Source organism: Pelmatolapia mariae, linkage group LG1 (assembly GCF_036321145.2).
Source record: "Pelmatolapia mariae isolate MD_Pm_ZW linkage group LG1, Pm_UMD_F_2, whole genome shotgun sequence".
Taxonomy (NCBI): Eukaryota; Metazoa; Chordata; class Actinopteri; order Cichliformes; family Cichlidae; genus Pelmatolapia; species Pelmatolapia mariae.
In genome coordinates, this window is record NC_086227.1 from 15,307,726 (window position 1) to 15,327,271 (window position 19,546).

Below are 19,546 nucleotides of genomic sequence, written 5' to 3' on the forward strand. Positions count from 1 at the left end.
TTTTTATTAACAACAATTACAGGAGTATTAACAAACCGTCCCCGTCCCCCCCCCCCCCCCCCCCCCACTTACCTATCCAGAACAGTGTAACTAAAACCCAGCCAGGGAAGAAGGAAGAAATAAAATAAAATTGAATTACAGATAAAAAGTAAATAATAAAATAAATGAATGAGAGCAAGGAAAAAACAAAAAAAATACCCCCCCCCCCCCCCACATTAAGCAATAGTATCCAGATTTAAACTTTCAACGTACGTAAGAAAAGGTTGCCATATGTCATAAAATTTCTGAGCCGAACCTTTTACAGTGTAGCGGATCTTTTCCAGCTGAGTATAGTACATGACATCCTTAACCCATTGCCCATATACAGGTGGAACATGCATGAATTTTTTAAATTCACTGTTATTAAAAAAAAGTTGAAAAGAGATAAGGATATCAGATTATTTGTTTACTTGCATTCTATCTCCATGTGAAAATCAGGTTTTCAAGTTGAATGTTGTGTAAATGGGTAATATAGTTATATAATGTAATTACAGCAATGCTCACAGGTGTACACACGGGTGTTCACAGACACAAACTACACCTTTCTTGGCTGCTACCTCAAAGCACACTGTGCACTGTCAATCTTAAGTATATATATATATATATATATATATATATATATATATATATATATATATATATATATATATATATACACACATACACACATATATACATATATACACACACATATATATATATATATATACATATATATATGTGTGTGTGTATTTTTTGCCCCCACACCTTTTTTCTTTCCCTCCCTCCCTCTCTTTCTTTCTCCCTTTCCTTTCCCCCAGTCATGTCTGTCCCGTATGTAACAACTGAAAATAAAATAAAATAAATAAACAATAAAAACAAAGGTCAATCAAATGGACCAATACGGCAAGGCCGGGATGGTCCACTTGGTATAGTAAATCTGTTGAGCATCTTTCTTGGCCTTCAGGCAATAATTCTGATGGCAAAAGAACCAAACGGGACAGGCGGTAGAAAACCCCCCCCAAAACAAAACAAAAAAAGTAAATGACCTGGAATGTTAATCTTGAACAAGTAAGCAAGGTTTTTGATCCTGATTAATGTTTACTTCGTTGAATTGAACTGAAAATAAACTCACCAGCTTTCTGTCAATCTACCACTCAGGTCCATTAAACAACCTATTTGTGTGTAGCTATGTCATGAGGGACATGTTTTGCTAAATATGTTGCACAGTCTTGGATCTGATGCCTGTATACTGTGTGTTCCTGTCCATGTAAGATCTAGAATGTTGAAGATAACTTAGATCAGTGTATATTTACTGATGTGGATTAATTTCTGTATGGCATCAAAGATGAAAAGCACAAAATCAGACGTGATGTCTTGCACAAGGCTAAACGTCATTTGTCTTGGCCCTGGTTGTGCAACACTGGGAGCAATGTGGTGTGCCTCGATGCTCGGGGAAGGAGGGCATTCTGGTTCACCATTTTTATCCACATTTCTCCCCTTGTTAGCAACTGTGTTACAGCCATCTTATAGCCAGTGTCCTCCTCATTTTCAAACTGACTGTCAGACTCTAATTAGGTTTTACTTTGTCAAAGAGTCTAGCCTTCCTGTACTGAAGGGAAAAATGTGTAGGAATATTGTAGGGGAGAGGTGTAGGTGCTTGTAGTCTAACAATGTTGGGACCTTGTGTGGAAAAAGCAGGAGCAGAAGGACGAAACACAAACACAACCCCATCACTCCACACACACAGCAGGGCATGGAGGAGGAGAAGAGAGTGAAGGGACACAGCACCTACCCACGAGTCTAGTGGACCACATGTGCAATATAAATATGTAGGGGGTGGTGGTAGGGTGCAGAGAGAAGTAAGTGGAAACTTGTTATTGTCTATGTTGTGAAAATGAACCACATGCAAGGAATCTGAGCTTGGAATAATAATAAATTGCATATTTCTTTCTTTTGGGACACACTGAAAACAAAACACAGCGGTTAAATGAGCAGAAATTTCGCACTTTTTACGTCGATAACGTAGCAGTGATAGACACTGCTTTCGGAGTTGCCCTCTCGCGATTTTTCCAACGAGAATTCAACCGGAAGTAAATAGTATTCATGGCATAGTAACCACTAGTGAGAGGGGACGAAATAGCAATTTAAGCGCGGATGCTATTTAATTCATCGAACTGAAATCGCTTGTAAACTTCAGAGTTAGCAGCTTCAGCGTTGAGAGGCAACAGACCTCCCTCCACCACCGGCGTTTCGATAATAAACACAGCAGAAGGGTGGCGGGATTGTGCAGCACGCTCGGGGCCTGGAAAGACGTGTGCTAGTCTAGCCAACGTTACGCTGCGTTAACGCGGCAGTCAAGCTAACGTCACGTTTAGCATCACAGTCTGTCCACTGAAGCTGCTAGTTTCACCAGCTAATGTCAGCTGTGCTTTTACACAGATAAACAGCATCAGCCCCGATTAGCTTTAACTGTGGCGGTGGTCGAGGGAAGGCTCCTTTGCATCTAAGATGATCATTGAAAACCTCGATGCCTTGAAAACATGGCTGTCTGAAACCCTCGAGCCCATGTAAGTATGGTTAGCCATTAGCCAAACAGCTTTAGTAAATTTAGTTTAATCGGAGTTACACAAACTACTTAAATGAATGGGGGTTTGAAAGAGTAAATTTGCTCCAGTAAAGGTCCCGTTGCTTTATTGACATTTTACTGAAGTAAAAATTCATTTTGGTTGTGAAAAAAAGTTGCCAAATTAAAATGTACTCCGAGTAAACATAATGTGTTGCGCCTTTGAAAGGGTAAGGAAGAGGAAAAGCTGTTACATGGTAATGATGTGGTGATAATATGGTGGTTAACCATGTCCTATAATATAACAGACATGATTAGAACATAATTAGTCTACGAAAAAGTGTCCTTAATATAGCACTACAGCACAATATAGCACAACAGCACTAAGTCCCTTTTGCTTAAACTCTGCTGCATGTGCAAAATACCACTGGTCAAATATATAATTATATAACTGCTTTCCTCAGTACAGCCAGCCTAGGAATAACCAGATTAAATAACAAAACTGTCACACTGTGTCCCCAAACTTGATTCAGTAACATTAAAAATGCACGTCACATAACCAAGCAGCTTTATAGAGAACGATAAGGAGATGTAATAAATCAAGGCAGCACAGAGTTGCAAATAATATGTTGTTAACTCTTAATTTCTGGTATCACTTATAAGAAAAGCTAAGCAAAGTACTAACTGAGCCAGTTATTTATTTATGTTATTTAAGCTTTAAATGAGCCAGAACCAATAACATTTCCTACCAACAACAGCAAAGCTACTGCCTGCTTTTGTGGTGTATTGTAAATTCAGTGGATACAGTTTGTTAACTCACCTGCATTTTGCAGCTTTCATAAACGACTGTGTCCTCCCAACACGTATTGTCACACACAGATTGTCTGGTTTTAAAAGTAAATCTTGTTCATGTGTTATATGGATTTCTTTCTTAACGATTGCAGCTGTGATGCAGACCCTTCTGCGCTCGCCAAGTATGTTGTTGCGTTGGTGAAGAAGGACAAAAGTGAAAAGGAACTTAAAGCCCTTTGTATAGACCAGTTGGATGTATTTCTTCAGAAAGGTAATTATTAAAGCTTTATTTTCCAAGCCCCATTACTTTTATCATGTGATCCTGCATGTTATTTGACTCTGGTTTAAAATATTATTCTATGACTTTTTTTTCTTTCCAGAAACCCAGCCATTTGTGGATAAGCTGTTTGAAGCCGTTAACAACAAAAGCTACCTCCCACAGCTTGAGCAGCCACCCTCTGTGATCAAAGTTGAGAAAGAAGAGCAGAAGAAAGATGAGGTTATCTTCTTTTAATGTCAAGAGTTTCAAACAGCCTGAGTACCCAAAGATTATTAAAATCAGTTAAATGCACACTTGCTAAACAGTATGAGCAACCAGTTTAAATAAGCACCTTTTTTTTGTTCAGGCAAATCGAGAAGACGAACGAGACAAGAAATTTTCACGACGCGTGAATCACAGTCCCCCACAATCAAGTTCTCGCTACAGCAGAGATAGCAGGTGTGTGTTGGCCTGTTCCCATTTAGAAAAAACAAAACAAAAACCATGTCAACATGTGTTTTTCTTTCACTCATTTCACTCATTGTTTTTTAAAAAAATATATCTTCAGGAGAGGAGATGACCGTAAGCGAGACGATCGCTCCAGGAAGAGGGATTATGATCGCAACCCGCCGAGAAGGGACTCTTACCGTGAACGCTACAATCGCAGAAGAGGCCGCAGCCGCAGTTACAGTCGTAGCCGAAGCAGGAGCTGGAGCAAAGACCGTATCCGAGACCGTGATAGAGACAGGGATCGAGATCGCACCAGGAGCCGGTCCCTCAGCAGAACTCGGTCGAGAAGCAGGAGTCGAGGTAAGAACTTGATTAACTCAGGTTGTAAAAATATCAGTATTTTTCTTTAAATGTGCGAGCATGCCAACTTGATATTACAGATGAGCGTCTTAGAACATCTTATTTTTCCTGGAGATGTATTTGTTTGGTATAGGTGTGTATTTCCTCTGGCATGAATTTACCTAATCTTAAGAATTCAATAGGATTTCCTGAATAGTTCACTGTATATGATGATCTACCAGTGCTGAGCAGTTAAAGAGGAAAGGATCAAACTAAAAAGCTGTGTACCTGGTGCACAGGTCTGATTTGTCACTTTTGTATATGTGTTAGTGATTTAATGCCATGTGGCCTTTCTTTTCTCTCTAGAACGAGACTCTGGAAAGTTGAAGTATGATCATGAACGAGGGGACAGGTCAGAGAGTGGTGATGGTTATACCCCAGCTGCTCTTGTCTCCACTGCAACCACTTCACACTTCCCTGTGCCAACACTGAGCAGCATTATTACAGTCATTGCTCCCACACATCATCATAGCAACAACACCACAGAGAGCTGGTCAGACTTCCGTCCCGAGCACCCTATGGATCGGGTCCCTTTCAACAGGGGGCCTCCCCCTCAACTGAGAAATCGATGCCGTGACTATGACGGTAAGGACAGCTGATATTAAACATTAAAAAAAAAAAAGAAGATTAAATGTGATCTGTTTTGTTCTTGGACGTTGTATATTTGCTTGTTCTACATAGCTCTGTTTCCTTTTGCAGAAAAGGGATTCTGCATGCAGGGGGATCTGTGTCCTTTCGATCACGGAAGTGATCCCGTTGTAGTGGAGGATGTCAATTTGCCCAGTATGTTGCCCTTCCAACCTCCACCAATTCCAGGTGTGGAGCCACCACCACCCCCAGGCCTCCCACCACCACCGCCTCTCATGAACCCACCACCTGTGAACCTTCGGCCACCTGTGCCCCCTCCAGGTGCCCTTCCACCTAGCCTCCCACCCGTTGCAGGTAGAGATTCAGATAATAATTGCTGTATTTTCTTTTTTTTCTGGCACTTTGATTCAGGGTTTTAAAAAGTACTAATAGGTTGAATTAGCATTAAAGCAATTTTAAAGTTTAGGGACTTTTTTAAGTCATCAAATAAATTCTTTATGCTTAAAACTACAAAGTGATATATCGCTACAGAAAAAGGCTATCTAAGATGTTAACTCTTGCTTTATCTGGCACAGGCCCCCCTCCTCCTCTTCCTCCACTGCAGCCAGCAGGCATGGATGGTCCTCCCAATTCCATCACCAGCTCCGTTCCCACCATTGTCACCTCTGGGATGCGCTCCTCGCTTCCACCGCCCTCAGGGCCACTCTTCAACTCTGGTAATGTCTCTAATCTCTTATGTAGTCTGTATAATTTTAGATTTATAAATTGGTTGCTGTACTTTACCCCAGTATTTTATGAGCTAAATGATCCTCTCTCTGCTGATCAGATCACTATGACACAGATGTGTACAATCCCGAGGCCCCCAGCATCACCAATACTTCCAGGCAGATCTATCGTCACCGGGTCAATGCCCAGAGACCCAACCTGATTGGTCTCACTATGGGGGAGGTCGATCAGCCACACAGAGGTATTTTAAACCATTTGAACTTTGAAAAGACTGTCCTCAGTTATATATGCATTTCATCTACTGCAATCAGAAGTGTTTCTCTAGACTTGTATTCTCCTTTTATGAGCCACATGTGTTGGTCTCAGAAATTAACCTGTCAGTGATTGTTCCAGCAGACAAGATTCCCAACAACAGTATGAGAATTGTCATGGAATCTGATTCGAGGAAGAGACCCGCTCCCTCTCATGATGGAGGGCTGCCCACCAAGAAACCTTGGTTTGACAAGTAAGAAACACTTTGTTTTGGTTTGTATTTTTTCTATAGAATGTAACAACAGCACATGTAAAGAGGGATATAATTTGACACATGTGAATTGGTTAATTTTCTCCTCTCTGCTCAGAATCAACTTTAACAAACCCAACCACCAGGGCAGCCACAAAAGGGCTCAGTTCGCTCCTAATGCCAAGCTGCTTGTTCGGCAAATTCCCCCTGAGCTCAACAACATCAGCAAACTCAACGAGCATTTCAGCAAGTTTGGAACCATCGTCAACCTGCAGGTCAGTTCCCGGATATGGATGTCCCGGCTTTGATCATCGTTGGTTATTAACATGTGTAACCACAGTATAGCGCAATCATAGGTGCTGTTCAGTTGGTGATTGATGTGTGAACAGTATGCATGCATGGATCTGGTATTAAAAGGTTAAAGAGTCACACATGGTTTGTCTAGTGGTTTAGATTAATCTTCTAGGTTGTCTTTTAGAAATTTTATGGCAGAATAAAATTATGCCATAAAGCTATTTGAGTAACATGATTTGCAACAACTCTGGTCCAACATAAATCTGACCGGCAATATCAATAAAGATATCACATGTCAAAATAATAGATTGACTGCTAAGGTATCTTCAAAAATAACTGCGTACTCTTTTACAAAATGCATTTATGTAGTTTTAGGTTTTGAAGGATAGGACAGTGAATGGTAAACATAATGACTCTTGGGATGATCAGGTGGAACTAACACCATCAGACTGCTCTTGTGTCCGTTTAGGAATCAAATAATGTTGAATTAACTCTTTATCTCATAAAGGTGACTTTTGATAGCTTCCCCTCTACCCTTAACGACAAGTTTTGACACCTCAGTATATATCAGTCAAGACGTTTCCTGAAAGCAGAATAGGCAGAAACTACCCTCGCTAACTTCTAATGCACACCGAATTATTTTGTTTTATAAGGAGGCCTGAAGTATAACGGAAACCACTCACTACATCTTGAAAACCCTACTAGGCTTTCAAGATGTAAAGAGTTAACATTTCAGAGTCCAATAAAGCCCCTCGTTGTGTTATCAGGTTTGTTTGCAAGAAAACTGACTTTCAGCATTTCTATGTGCTACTGTTAAGGCAAATATCCAGATACTGGCTTTAAGCTGCTATATTTCTGTAAGTTCAGCTAAAGCTGAAGATAAATCTGTGTCATGAGTGAAGCTGATGTTTGCGAGTGACTTAGCTGACCACAGCTCATCACACACACATTGCTATCCCCTTGAGTGACTGTGGTTTTCAGATTGTAATGTGTTGTCCTCTGTCTGTTTTAAAAATGGTTTTAAATATTTTTACAGGTGGCCTACCAGAGTGACCCCGAGGGGGCACTGATACAGTTTTCCTCTCCTGATGAGGCAAAGCGGGCCATGCAAAGCACTGAGGCGGTTCTCAACAACCGTTTCATCAGGGTACACTGGTTTCGTGAGGATGGAAACGATGCCCAGGGCCAGTCTCAGTTACAGCAGCAGTTACAGTCACAGGTAGCCACTGTTAAAGTCAGCCATCTCTCATAACACGCTTTTGCAACCTGCTATCTTTACACAAGCAGCTTCTTTTCCTGTAATTTTCTTTAAAATAGGAGGCACTTGCAAACCAGTGGATTCATTGTGATTACAGATTCACAGTAATACAAGTTCCTCTAACTTCATCAGCTTAAACAAGAACACACTGCCATAAATTCACAGCCAATGTTAATCTTTTAAGGTGTGAAATGTATTTCCTGCTTTAAGGGTATATTTTGATAATTTGCAAGAACTAGACACTGTGTCACATTGTCTTCTCTTGGCTCTCTTTTTGCAATGTAGAAAACTCGGCGGCTGTAATACCTGTCCTTTCTGCACGCACAGCACAAAGAACTTGTTTTGCTGTCTAAAAAAATTAATGCAGCGGAGGCAAATCTGGAAGAGGGACAGCCTATTTATCCGTTAAAATGCCTTCCATTTCACAATTGTAACACCGTCTTTGTTTTTCAGCAGCCTCCAGCCACTTCCCTGAAGCAGTCTGTCAAAGACCGTCTGGGACCCATGCTGCCCCAGAATTCAGAGCCCGGTCAGGATTTCAGTGCAGCCTCACAGGTGTGTGTAGGCGGTCTTGCTGAGGATGTGTTTTGTTGCGTATACTTGTCAAAATTTGCCCAAGGTCTGTATAAACATTTCCCCCCTTTTTGACCCCCTCCCCACACCCCTTCTGTGCAGAATCCCACTAAGCTGTCAGTGAAGGATCGTCTAGGCTTCTGTACAAAACCAGCAGCTCCAATAGAAAAAGTAAGTCTCCACTCTGTGTTCAGAAGTCTTTGTGTCCCTTTTAAAATGTTCTCCTTCTCTTGCAAATGTAATTGTTTTCTCTCAGTTTCAGGTGTGTTCAACATCCATGGGACTCACAAAGACTGTGTACAATCCTGCTGTCCTGAAGACAGCACAAAGGACCTCAGAGGAAGCTTTGAAGAAGAAACAGGTGAGAAATGGATGGAAATTTGGAGGGGCAGTGATTTATAAGTCAAGCAAAAAAAACCTGTATCCAATCCCCATTTTTGATTACACAGGAAGCTCTAAAACTGCAGCAAGATGTGAGGAAGAAGAAGCAGGAAATATTGGAGAAGCACATTGAGACACAAAAGGTAAGATGCAGAAGGAATAAAGGCTTCTGTTGCTCAGTGTTAATTTGCATAGATTTGTATGTTTTTGAGTAAGATTATTATGTTTTTTTTTTAAATTTATTGTCACCTCAAGTGTTTAGTAATTATTCAAATATGGAGACATCAGCAAATGTTAAACTTGTATTTCTCTGCTCATGTCTGCCGCAGCTCCTGATATCCAAACTTGAGAAGAACAAATCAATGAAGGCAGAGGATAAAGCCAAGATCATGGAAACTTTGGACATGTTAACCAAGAGCATCACCAAACTGCAAGAGGAGATAAAATTAATCTCAAGCAACAGCAACCCACTGCGGATAGCAAAAAGCAAGGCCCAGGTATGGACTAAAAGACTAAAAGAAGAAATACACGATATGTTCAAACAAAAGCCAACTGATAAGAACCTGATGGATTATTATTGATTTGATCTTGATTTCAGTGATTGAGTTTTTTCTCTCCTTTTTCTTCTAGTATATCACAGAAAATGGTTGTAACTTGCTCTTGCTGTTAGATTCTCCTGACATTGCAAACCCTATACACTTGATATATTTGCTTGTTTTCTGTTTTAATTTAAAATTCTAGTTGATGGCCAGCATTTATTTTTATTAAATCTGCTTTCACTCACAGGCGCAGAAAGAACTGCTGGATGCAGAGCTGGATCTGTATAAGAAGACTCAGGCTGGAGAGGACACAGCTCTGTTGAAGATCAAATATACCCAGCTGCAAATTGAGGTATTGAATTAAAAAAAGAAAGAGGGCAAGCTTGAAACCATGTATAAAAATGCTGCTTGCACAGTAGCCACTTGAGGGCAGACTTGTTCTTGGAATTTCAAATGATGAAACACTCCAGCTGTGTTCTGATGTGCTCTGATTGTTTTCTTTCAGGCAGCTAAACGGGGGCTGCTGTCACCAGGGCGAGGCCGGGGTGTCCATCCTCGGGGCCGCGGTGCCGTCAGGGCTCGGGGAAGGGGCTCTAGGGGGCGAGGAAGAGGTGTGCCGCTGCACGCAGTCGTGGATCATCGACCAAGAGCGCTGAAAATTTCTGGTTTCAATGACACAGACCGCATAGATTTGCTACCACACTTTGCTGTAAGTCAACCTAAAACTGAAAAAACAGACATTTGATAGCAGCCTCTGTGCTGTGTAACAGTGTAAAATGACAGGATGTTAAAGTTTTACATTTGGTGAGCATACAGTGCTCATCTAAAGATAATCATCTTATTTTCTTATACATTTAAGAGAAGATATTAAAAATATTGACACTCTGTTTAGTATATAGCTGTGTTATATAAGGTGTAAAAAATATTCCATATTCATAATTTCCAGTGGGCTTAACACTGTCTACACTGGTTCCTCTGCATTTTAAACCAGCTGTAGGTTAACAGCAGGCCATGTTGCTGGTTTGTTAGGAACATTTTCCTCACTGTTGTGATGTATTAGTTTGTTCAATGACCAAAATGCTTTGCTTTCCCAATCCTGTAGCAATTTGGAGAAATTGAAGATTGCCAGATTGATGAGGGTAACCTGTCCGCGGTCATCACGTACAAGACGAGAGCGGAAGCAGAGCAGGTGATGCACTTTAACATTCAAACAGTGAAATGTCTGTTTCATTTTTTTCTGCATTTTGGCTCGTCCTTGGATTAGCAAGGATAAGGCACAAAGACCAGCAGCTAAGCCTGATGTTGACACCCGCCCCCCCTCTGTCTGCTTTATGTTGTCCACCTGCAGGCGGCTCTTCACGGAGTGAAATTTAATAACCAGACTTTGCGCCTGGCTTGGCATAAGCCTGTCACCACTCTCACTACTGCGGATGCTGACGAAGCAGAACCAGAGGAAGATGAGGTTTGTGGATGTTTCTCACCTTGCCTTAGTGTTGGCACTGTTGATTCAGTGTGGGGGATTTTCTGACACATGAGTCACGAGGAGAGCATTAGACTTATTTCTTCCTCATGCTGCTATTAAATCCACTTGGAAATATTTTCTTTAGTGAGGACGTTTTTAGATGTGCTCATCTCAGTAAAACTTATCAAATATGTTTCTTGTATTTAACATCCACAAGGGGGAGCTCTTACACATCAATGCAGGAACTGTACTAGGATTGTACTGATCTGCCAAAATATTAAAACCAGCTGCTTAATATTGCATCCCATCACCCCTACTCTCTCCCATACTTAACCCATCATGGCACTGGGCTACATTGGCAATAGATTCAATGGCAATGTCAATTTGTGGATCAGGATTTCTTCCAGTCCATACCAACACTCCTCGGCCCAGCTGACATCATTTTGGACATTTCTGGGGATGAAAAAATGTTGTTGTAGATGTCACGCTTCTGCGTATTCTCACACGACTGCCCAGGGTTTCCCATCAGAGTATTGCATTTTCACTAGATGATCATTGTTGATTCACTTTATCTGTTTGTGGTTTTAATATTGTGGCTGATCACACTGATCAGCCACAATAACAGTGCTGGCCAGTGAATTTCGCACAACCCCTCATACCTTGATTACTCTCAGATGGAGAATTTAGTTTGTCTTAGGACCTTTTTAGAAAGAAACGGATGTCTTGTGGAGTTTTCTGCACTTTTTAAGCACGTGTAGTAATCTCAGTTTCTTTTCTTCTGTCCTATCAGTACCCAGAAGAGTCTCTAAGTGATGATGCGCTGCTGGCGGACGACGATGAGGAAGAAGACGACAACGAGCCTCGCCCCTGGCGCAGATGAGGCTCACTCAGCTGTTTTTTTGTTTGTTTGTTTTCTTTTCTTCCTCTGGTTACACTGGTGTGGAGGACAAGTGGAACTTTAGAGAAGATTTCAATGCTTGCTTATAAATCAGCAAGACACATTTCACTTTGGCTAGATGTGTTTTTTTCCCCTAGAATTTCTGTAACTGGCAGAAAAACCATGTACAAGTTTAATGAATTTCATTGTGTATACCAGATGCAACAGTGCTGATTTTTTTTTATTGCTCTTAATGTAGACAGTTTTTTCCTTTCTTATTTGGGTTCACAGAATACAATTAGTTTGTTGGGACATATGACAGCTGATCACTGAAAGACACATTTTTTTGAGCTCCTAAAAATAAAAAAAGCTGTGTTATAATTTAAACGAATGACAGTAGCTTTTGCAGAATAGTGTTAGGTTGACTGGTTTAAACGCTTGTGTGTAAATATTTTATGAATGAGTTTAAGTGATTTGTATGAAAGCTTGGCTTCTAAGTTCTTTGCTTTACTTTGGATTGTACAAAAAAATAAAGAATTGAAATGGTCTAAAAACATGCTGCCCAAAAAAAAATAAAATCCCTCCCCCGTTTCCCAAAAGAAAAAACAAAACAAAACAATTGGCAGTGGGGAAAAAAAAAGAAAGCAGCCAAAAAAAGCTGAAAAAAGACCATTTCAAAAAACAAAAAAAGCCCTTCATCTTCACCTAAGAGCAAACTTCCTAAAAAAACCAAACAAACTCAACAGCTTTAACTGGAACTGGTAAGTGCTATGTAGCACCAAATGGCATATAAAGGTAAGGCAGACATCATGCTGTATATCTGTTTTTGCAAAAAAAAAAAAAGTCTTTTGCATAGCTTGACTGCAATGTTGATAATTTAGAAACTGATTCAATCTCTAAAAATGTTTTTTTTTTTTTTTTGTAGGAGCTGTCACTGTGCTGCAGCTTCAACACATCCTTCTCTAAGAAGCGTCAACATTTTACGCTAATTTTGTCATGTTGTATCGACTGTATCAGTCTTTATTTGGTGCCAAGCTCAATGTGATGCTGTATTAAAATACAGAAATATTTTATGAATTGAGGATTGATTATTGTGTGACATTAAGATATATGCGAAAAGTTTGAGTTTGAGAGAACTTGTTTACATCGCACACTGCTGTGCTGTTTGTAACTGGAGTAATTATTGTGTTTAAAAACTGAATACAAAGTAACAGTTTTGTTTTCTGTAATGATGCATCATTTTGATGAAACAGCCTTATGAATCTGTGTAATAGCTTAGTGTTGACATTACATGTAATTCTGGATTTTGTTCTTGTACCAAAAAACTTTCAGAGCAGTCATCTGTTCCACTTTAGGTTTTTGTGCTTTTTGGCCTCTGTTAAAGGACGAGCCTGTTACTGATAGTAGCAGTCAAATGCAGGTATCCATTTAAACCACGGCAGTGTTCATGGTGAGCCTCAATACCAAAAGTCTTTGAGCAACGTGGGCCATAAGAGAGTGTCGTATAATTTGGTGGGTTCGTTTTTGGGCTGACACATTTTTTGCTGTTCTGCCACTGTGTACCTCCACAGTGGGCTTTGAATCAAACAAAGTGAATAACATTCAGACTTTCTGCTTTAATTTAGGGGTTTAGCAAAAGCATTACGTTAACTTTTAAGTTAACAAAGCCATTTTTAGAGGCACAAAAAAATTAGACACTTGACTGACTAGCAGTTTAAAGGTCGGGTGAGTCCTGTTTCCTTGTTATTTCATGATAAATGAAATGGATAAAAATGATACAAGTGATACAAGAACCATGCCACATTATCTATCAAATAACTAAGGCAATTTTTATTGCATGGGCGTGTATGGCTGCTGGTGGAATCAAGTCACTAGTGTTTATTGATGTAACCGCTGATAGAAGTAGCGGGATGAACTGTGGCATGCACAGGCCTTTACCCTCTGCTCACATTTCCTAATGCTGTAAAACTGATCAGTGCTTCACAGTGCAGATGGATAATCACCTAAAACATACTGTAAGAGGAAAAAAAATCGTCATTGTCTGTCACCTGATCCCAACTCAAAAGAACATGCTTTACAGTTAGCGAAGACAAACCCGATGACAAAAACACTCACGAACAAGCAGCGCCTGAAGGTAACTGCAGCTGTGCAGGCCTAGCAGAACATCTTAAGTGAGACATTTGGGGATGCCCATGTGTTCTAGACTTCAGGCAGTAATTCACTGCAAAGGATTTTCATTCAAGTATTGATACAAATCCTTATATTTGAGGATTATTATCTTTTGTTCAGTTGCTTTTGAGCCTCTGAAAATGAAAGCAATGTATAAAAACTTAATAAAAGTTGATTCAAAGCTGAAAGGCTCCACTTTACCTCGATTTTTGATTGAAAAATCTACTGTGCCGGTGTACCAAACAGTTACAGACCTAACTATTCAGGGTAGGCCTTGCTTAATTGATCAAGATGACACAGACCCACAATCTGTGTGGATTACACAGACCTGTCACAAAACAAGACACATTATATGAAAGAAGGCCAGAAAATGTTGGGAAGCTAAAAACTACATCAAGGATGTGAAAATAACGGCTAATGTGTGCTTACTTAGACCCTTCATTTTAAACATCAATGAATGTGAGTGGCGGTGTTTGGCTAACAGGAATTTTGCTTACTGTACGGTGTTTGTAGCATGCACTACACCTGCAGAGAGGCACTTCACAATCCCTCAGCCATGAATGAGATGGGACAAATAACCCAATCAGCGTTTTCTAGTTCATTGTTCCTCTGCCACCCCCGGTGCCTGTCAGGCTTGCAGAGATAATTGTGAGAAATCAGATTTGCTCTCTTAGAATATCTGCTGTTCATCATTTAAACCCTTTCCCCCTGTGCCACCACCAGAAATACGTTCCCTCATCCCTCGATCTCTCAGTATGGGAGTGCTTCCGCCTCCTCCTGCCCTCGTTTACCTATGGTGCCACCAAAACTCATGCAGTCGTATTCTTTGATAACACAACCAGCTGTGCTTTGACCTGCACACTTGTGTTCTTGAAGCAAGGCCTGGTAGATCTAACTTGTGAAGTCACTGCTTTGATTGACATGGATTTTCCTGACAGTTATTTAATAGCACTTCATGGAACAGCTGTATGAATGAATGAAAATTTGGAGTTTGTGTCCCAGGCAGTCTGCAGCTGTGACCAGCATGCAGAAATGTCCGAACCTGCCTCCCTATTGTGTCTCAGTCGGAAGAGTCTATTTATACGCTCCATGTGAGCTCTGAAAATATGGGATAACAAGTTTACAGCCTCCATGTCATCCATTATATACAATTTTACTTTCTGATTTGTGTCAAAGAGACAAATGGCATCAAAACTTGGAATAAACTCCATCTTGTTTTTTTCTTTCTCCTATATAGAAACGGAAAAATAAAATCCTTTTACTGTGATGTGCAAAATGCAAAACCAGTGGCAATGATTTGCAAAGCTTTCCAATTAATTACAATATTGTCAATTACATTATTGCTCATATTATTAATAATATTACTAATTGAAATATAACATTTAAGAGAGAACATTTAAAATGTGGAAACAAATATTCATTGTTTTCATTTTTGACATTTTGGCGCCTTTGTCTTCTTCTTTTATAATTCCTCAAATTATTTTAACATGTGACACCTACAGATTACAGACATGTCCATTGAGCACATCTCCCACTACCAAATACAAGCAGAAAGTGAAGCATTGATGGTGCCTTCACATGTTTTCAATGCCTAATGCACTAATGCTCCTCCATATGATTCTAGATGCTCTCTTTTGAATTGTTCAGCGAAACCCAACTGCAAGGTCATTCTTCCGTTTAGAGAATACTACTACTACTACTAATAAATCTTGTAACACGACAAAGTTAATAAATGTAAGAATTTAACAGCTGTGTAGAAACTGTTAAAATGTACTTGTTATTTTTCAGGCATATAATAATTTGAATTCAGTAACAAACTGTTACTGACAAAACAGTTTTTATTGCCAAATTTGAGTGGCCACATTGGACACCTCAGAGAAGTCAGAAATTAATCAAACATAACACGTAATCATATTTTTTCTGTTCAGGAATGCAAGTAGATAATTGTATTTTGGCACCTTAATTAAAAAAAATCAGCTTTTTGCGAAATATCAGATTTGGAAATTGTTTAGTAGTAACAGATTTCTCTAACATTTATTACAGTAGTTATATATATACTTTGCTCCTTTCCTCTTCTCAGATTAGCCTGTTGTTGTATTTGTGGAACAGTGTTGCCAGCAGGGATGTTGCTGACTGCCCTCTGGTGGATAAACTAAGCAATGTCAACACTCATAACGTTGTTGAAGGGTGTTTTTCCTCATCTCTACTTTACTTTTTATCATTTCTTTTATTTATCAGGTTTTATAAATTCTGATACAGATAGATCAGCAAAGAATTAAACAAACAAAAAAAAACCCAAAACAACAACCACAATAATGGCACATCTCTAATTCTCAACACTTGATACATTATCTTTGTACTATTTTCAGTGAAATATGGACTTAAAATAATAAAATAGTCACTTCATTCTGTTTTTTGTTTACATTTTACACAATGCCTTGACTTTTTTTTGTTAAAAATAGGGTTGAATGTGTAACTTAAAAAAAGACAAGATATGTGTGTTGAAAGCCCCACTTTTGTTTGCTTGGAGATAAGCTGCCTGTCAGTGAAAGCGATTGTAGTTTCTTTTTGAAGCCCTAAGGGCCTCAAGAAGTCGGTCACACAGATATGAATCATCTAGGAAAATGCATCACATTAGTGACTTGTAATGTATTCAGATTAATTTGAATAATATTCCTGCCTTTTTTACAACACAAAAACACTGCTGCATGCCAGCTAATACCAATTACTACTATGGCAATTTGGTAGATGTACAAAAATGATCCTAATGGATGTGCTAATGCAATCTTTTGGTCACTTAATTGTGTGTTGCTTTATCAATTTAAGGTGGCAATCTGTAGAAAGTGTTTCTGATCTTAAATCACTTATGACCCCTCCCGACATTGCTGCTCTGAGCTTTCACACGCCTCGCTCCTATTGCTACAATGCCAGTTCTCTGTAACACTATTAATATTTTATGCGATCACGAGCTTCCATAAGCAAATTTCAGTCCCTAGCAAGTTGAGCCAAAGCATGATTAATTTAGTATTTATACCCCGACAACCCTTTAAACAACACAAGGCCCCCGGCCACAAAGCAAGGCACAGTTTGAAACAAAACTAGCAGCCTCTAAATCATAATCAGCACAGTCATTCAGGATTATTTGAGTTTGGGGACTCATTTTTTCTGTAACAGCAGCTGCAGTTCTGGTGTAGAATCAGTGGGTTTGTGGATGGAAGCCACAGACAAGACAAAACTTTTGTTTTTGTTAGATATGGCTTTCCATCAGTGCCAGTTTTTTTCAGAAATATTGCTGTATTAGACTTAACAAAGCCCCGTGACGTCATCTGTTGACTGCAGATTACAGATATCACTCTCTCAGACAACACAGAATCAAGACACAGCTGCCCCGAAACCGCAGATCAGAAAGAGCTGATCCTTTAGTCACTGTGCTGAGATTGCAGTGCTGCAGCTAATCTGTTTAGATATGAAAACAAGGCAACACCTGGAGCTGAACTCTTGCTTTTTGGTTTCACTGAAACAGAACTGCTTTGTTTCTTTGTTTCTGTAAATTTAGACCTATGTATGTGTTTTTTCTTCCATACACTCTTTACGTTACATCATACCAACAAGCCTATTTAAGATCTGGTTATTAAGATCTCAACTCATTGATATAGGATAAACAAGGGTGATAATTACCTGTTATTCTTCAATTTCACAATATTTGTTATTGACAAATACACATTGTCATCCACATATCAATAACTAATTAATAACATACAAATTAAATGTAATTATATGATAATTAATAAAATGTGATTTAAAAAAAATATTGTTTGCATGTATGTATGTATTTCACATTTTAACTTGACATAGAGAGATGTGAGTTTAACTAATAGTCCTACTTTGTCCCTGTAAGCACGCTGTGCAGCACTAGGACCCTGAAACTGACCTCACCTGAAGCTGTTGTGAGGCGCAGAAGTAAATCTATGTTTCATTTTATATATGTACATGTTTTCATGTTACAAGGCTAATTATATACACATTTACATTTATATTTAATGGTTTGATATTTATACATTTACACATATTATTTTAAATCAGTAATAATAAATTGTGTTGAATCTTATTTTTAGTTTATTTTTCCATATTTACCTAATTGTAGGACTTCCTGGCTGCTCATTGGTTAGTGAAGTTACATGGGGAGTCTAAACAAGGTTGTGTTGTTAAAGTGTAGCAAGAGGAAAGGTCTTCATCTTGCTGTTTTCTAATAACTTAGAGAGATTTAGTACCATATAATGAACCCTCATGTTACACTGTCATCAATTTTTTTAAACCTGTGCTTCTCCTACTGGGAAATTTCTTAATTTCTTCAATAGAAAAAGCCTCTCAGTCACAATAAAATCTGATCATACTCATATTTCAAAACCTGTATGAAGTGCATGCTTTGAGGCCAAATCTGAGACACAAGGGTAAGTACATAAGAAGATGCATGACTAACAGCTAAAGTGAAAGCTAGTCATGTGCCTGGACACTACAAGTTGCTCTTTGATGCCTTATCTGCAGTCTTCTCATCCCTGCAAGGATAACTGTGTGTTTCAGTACGTCATTCAGAATCTAATAAGACTACACATTAACATGATCACTGCACAGTTCAACTTCATTAAAGATAATCTCTGCGCAGACTCCTCTGGACAGGGCAGGCCACGCCCCCTGTATTCTCTTCTGCTATTGATCAGTACAGTGATTTGCAGCATGTAATCCAATGCTCTGTGACAGGCTGTAACTGAGGTTAAAGATGGCAATTTAATTATGTGTCAGAGGTCATATTAAAGGCTGACCCCTTGACCCATTACCAAGAATGATAGTGATAACCTTTTGTTATTGTTTAAACTAAGCAACATAACAGGCGAGTAGGAGGACGCAGTAAAGTGATGCAATAAATTGGATTTTCAGAGGAAATGAGAATTCAAATGTTATGTTATCAGCTTTTGTTGCCTGACTTTTTTTTTTTTTTACTAGCACTCTACAGTGGATGCATTGGAATAATACAGTTTTACAAGCTTGTTGCATTATTTATAAAAAAAAGTATGTGTGAATGTCTTGCATTTGCTTGGTAATTTGGACATCTGTTCTACATCTGTTTCTTTGTGTTTGTCATTTAGGAATCCATAAAAAGTATTATCTGAAAGAAATAAAAATCACACAAAATGTTGAAATGAAGGACATCGCTCAATAATTTTAATCACAGCTTTAATTAAATGTACATTTATTGGTTACCATCACAGTTTTAAGCCACACAATACAACTGTGTGACCATAACTGTTTGGCTCTGATGTCACAATCAGGACTGGATAGCTTAATTTAGCAGTGAGACTAGTGAGAAAAAAAAAAAAACTCAACCCAAAACAGAAACAGTCGGGCACATAACATCTGCTACACTTTAGTGCCTAAGTGCATAACAATCTGTGTGTGCTCCTCCTATCAGGCAAGCTTCAGGTCATCCCTCACAGCAGATGAAGAAACAGTTTCTTTGCAAAAAACTGTAACACTGCTGAACTCCGATATTTCCACAGTGAATGAGAGGCCTGTGTGTACCTGTCACTGGAGTGTGGACAATATTTACTCATATGCTGCTCTAAGCTGCTGGTTATATGCAGTGTCATCAGTTCATGGCTGTCCACCAGAACATGAGGGCACTTTTGCTGCTGATA

The 19,546-nt window shown here is 39.2% G+C and overlaps 1 protein-coding gene across 4 annotated transcripts; it reads left to right on the forward strand.

Annotated features, from left to right (window-relative positions):
* Window positions 1–2,111: 2,111 nt before the first annotated feature.
* On the forward strand, window positions 2,112–12,262 carry rbm26 (RNA binding motif protein 26). Of its 4 annotated transcripts, none has more exons than XM_063473892.1 (22): window positions 2,112–2,588; window positions 3,529–3,647; window positions 3,757–3,875; window positions 4,003–4,094; window positions 4,204–4,445; window positions 4,791–5,069; window positions 5,184–5,426; window positions 5,648–5,788; window positions 5,899–6,039; window positions 6,192–6,303; window positions 6,419–6,575; window positions 7,631–7,813; window positions 8,306–8,407; window positions 8,528–8,596; window positions 8,682–8,786; window positions 8,875–8,949; window positions 9,136–9,303; window positions 9,593–9,697; window positions 9,851–10,054; window positions 10,448–10,534; window positions 10,694–10,807; window positions 11,598–12,262. In XM_063473892.1, exons 1-22 carry the CDS (start codon window positions 2,530–2,532, stop codon window positions 11,685–11,687), a joined length of 3,006 nt encoding a protein of 1,001 aa, XP_063329962.1. In that variant the 5' UTR covers window positions 2,112–2,529; the 3' UTR covers window positions 11,688–12,262. The 4 variants fall into 4 exon arrangements, with proteins under 4 accessions (XP_063329962.1, XP_063329980.1, XP_063329970.1 ...); XM_063473910.1 differs by having other exon boundaries at window positions 8,309–8,407; XM_063473900.1 differs by having other exon boundaries at window positions 6,195–6,303.
* Window positions 12,263–19,546: the final 7,284 nt, after the last annotated feature.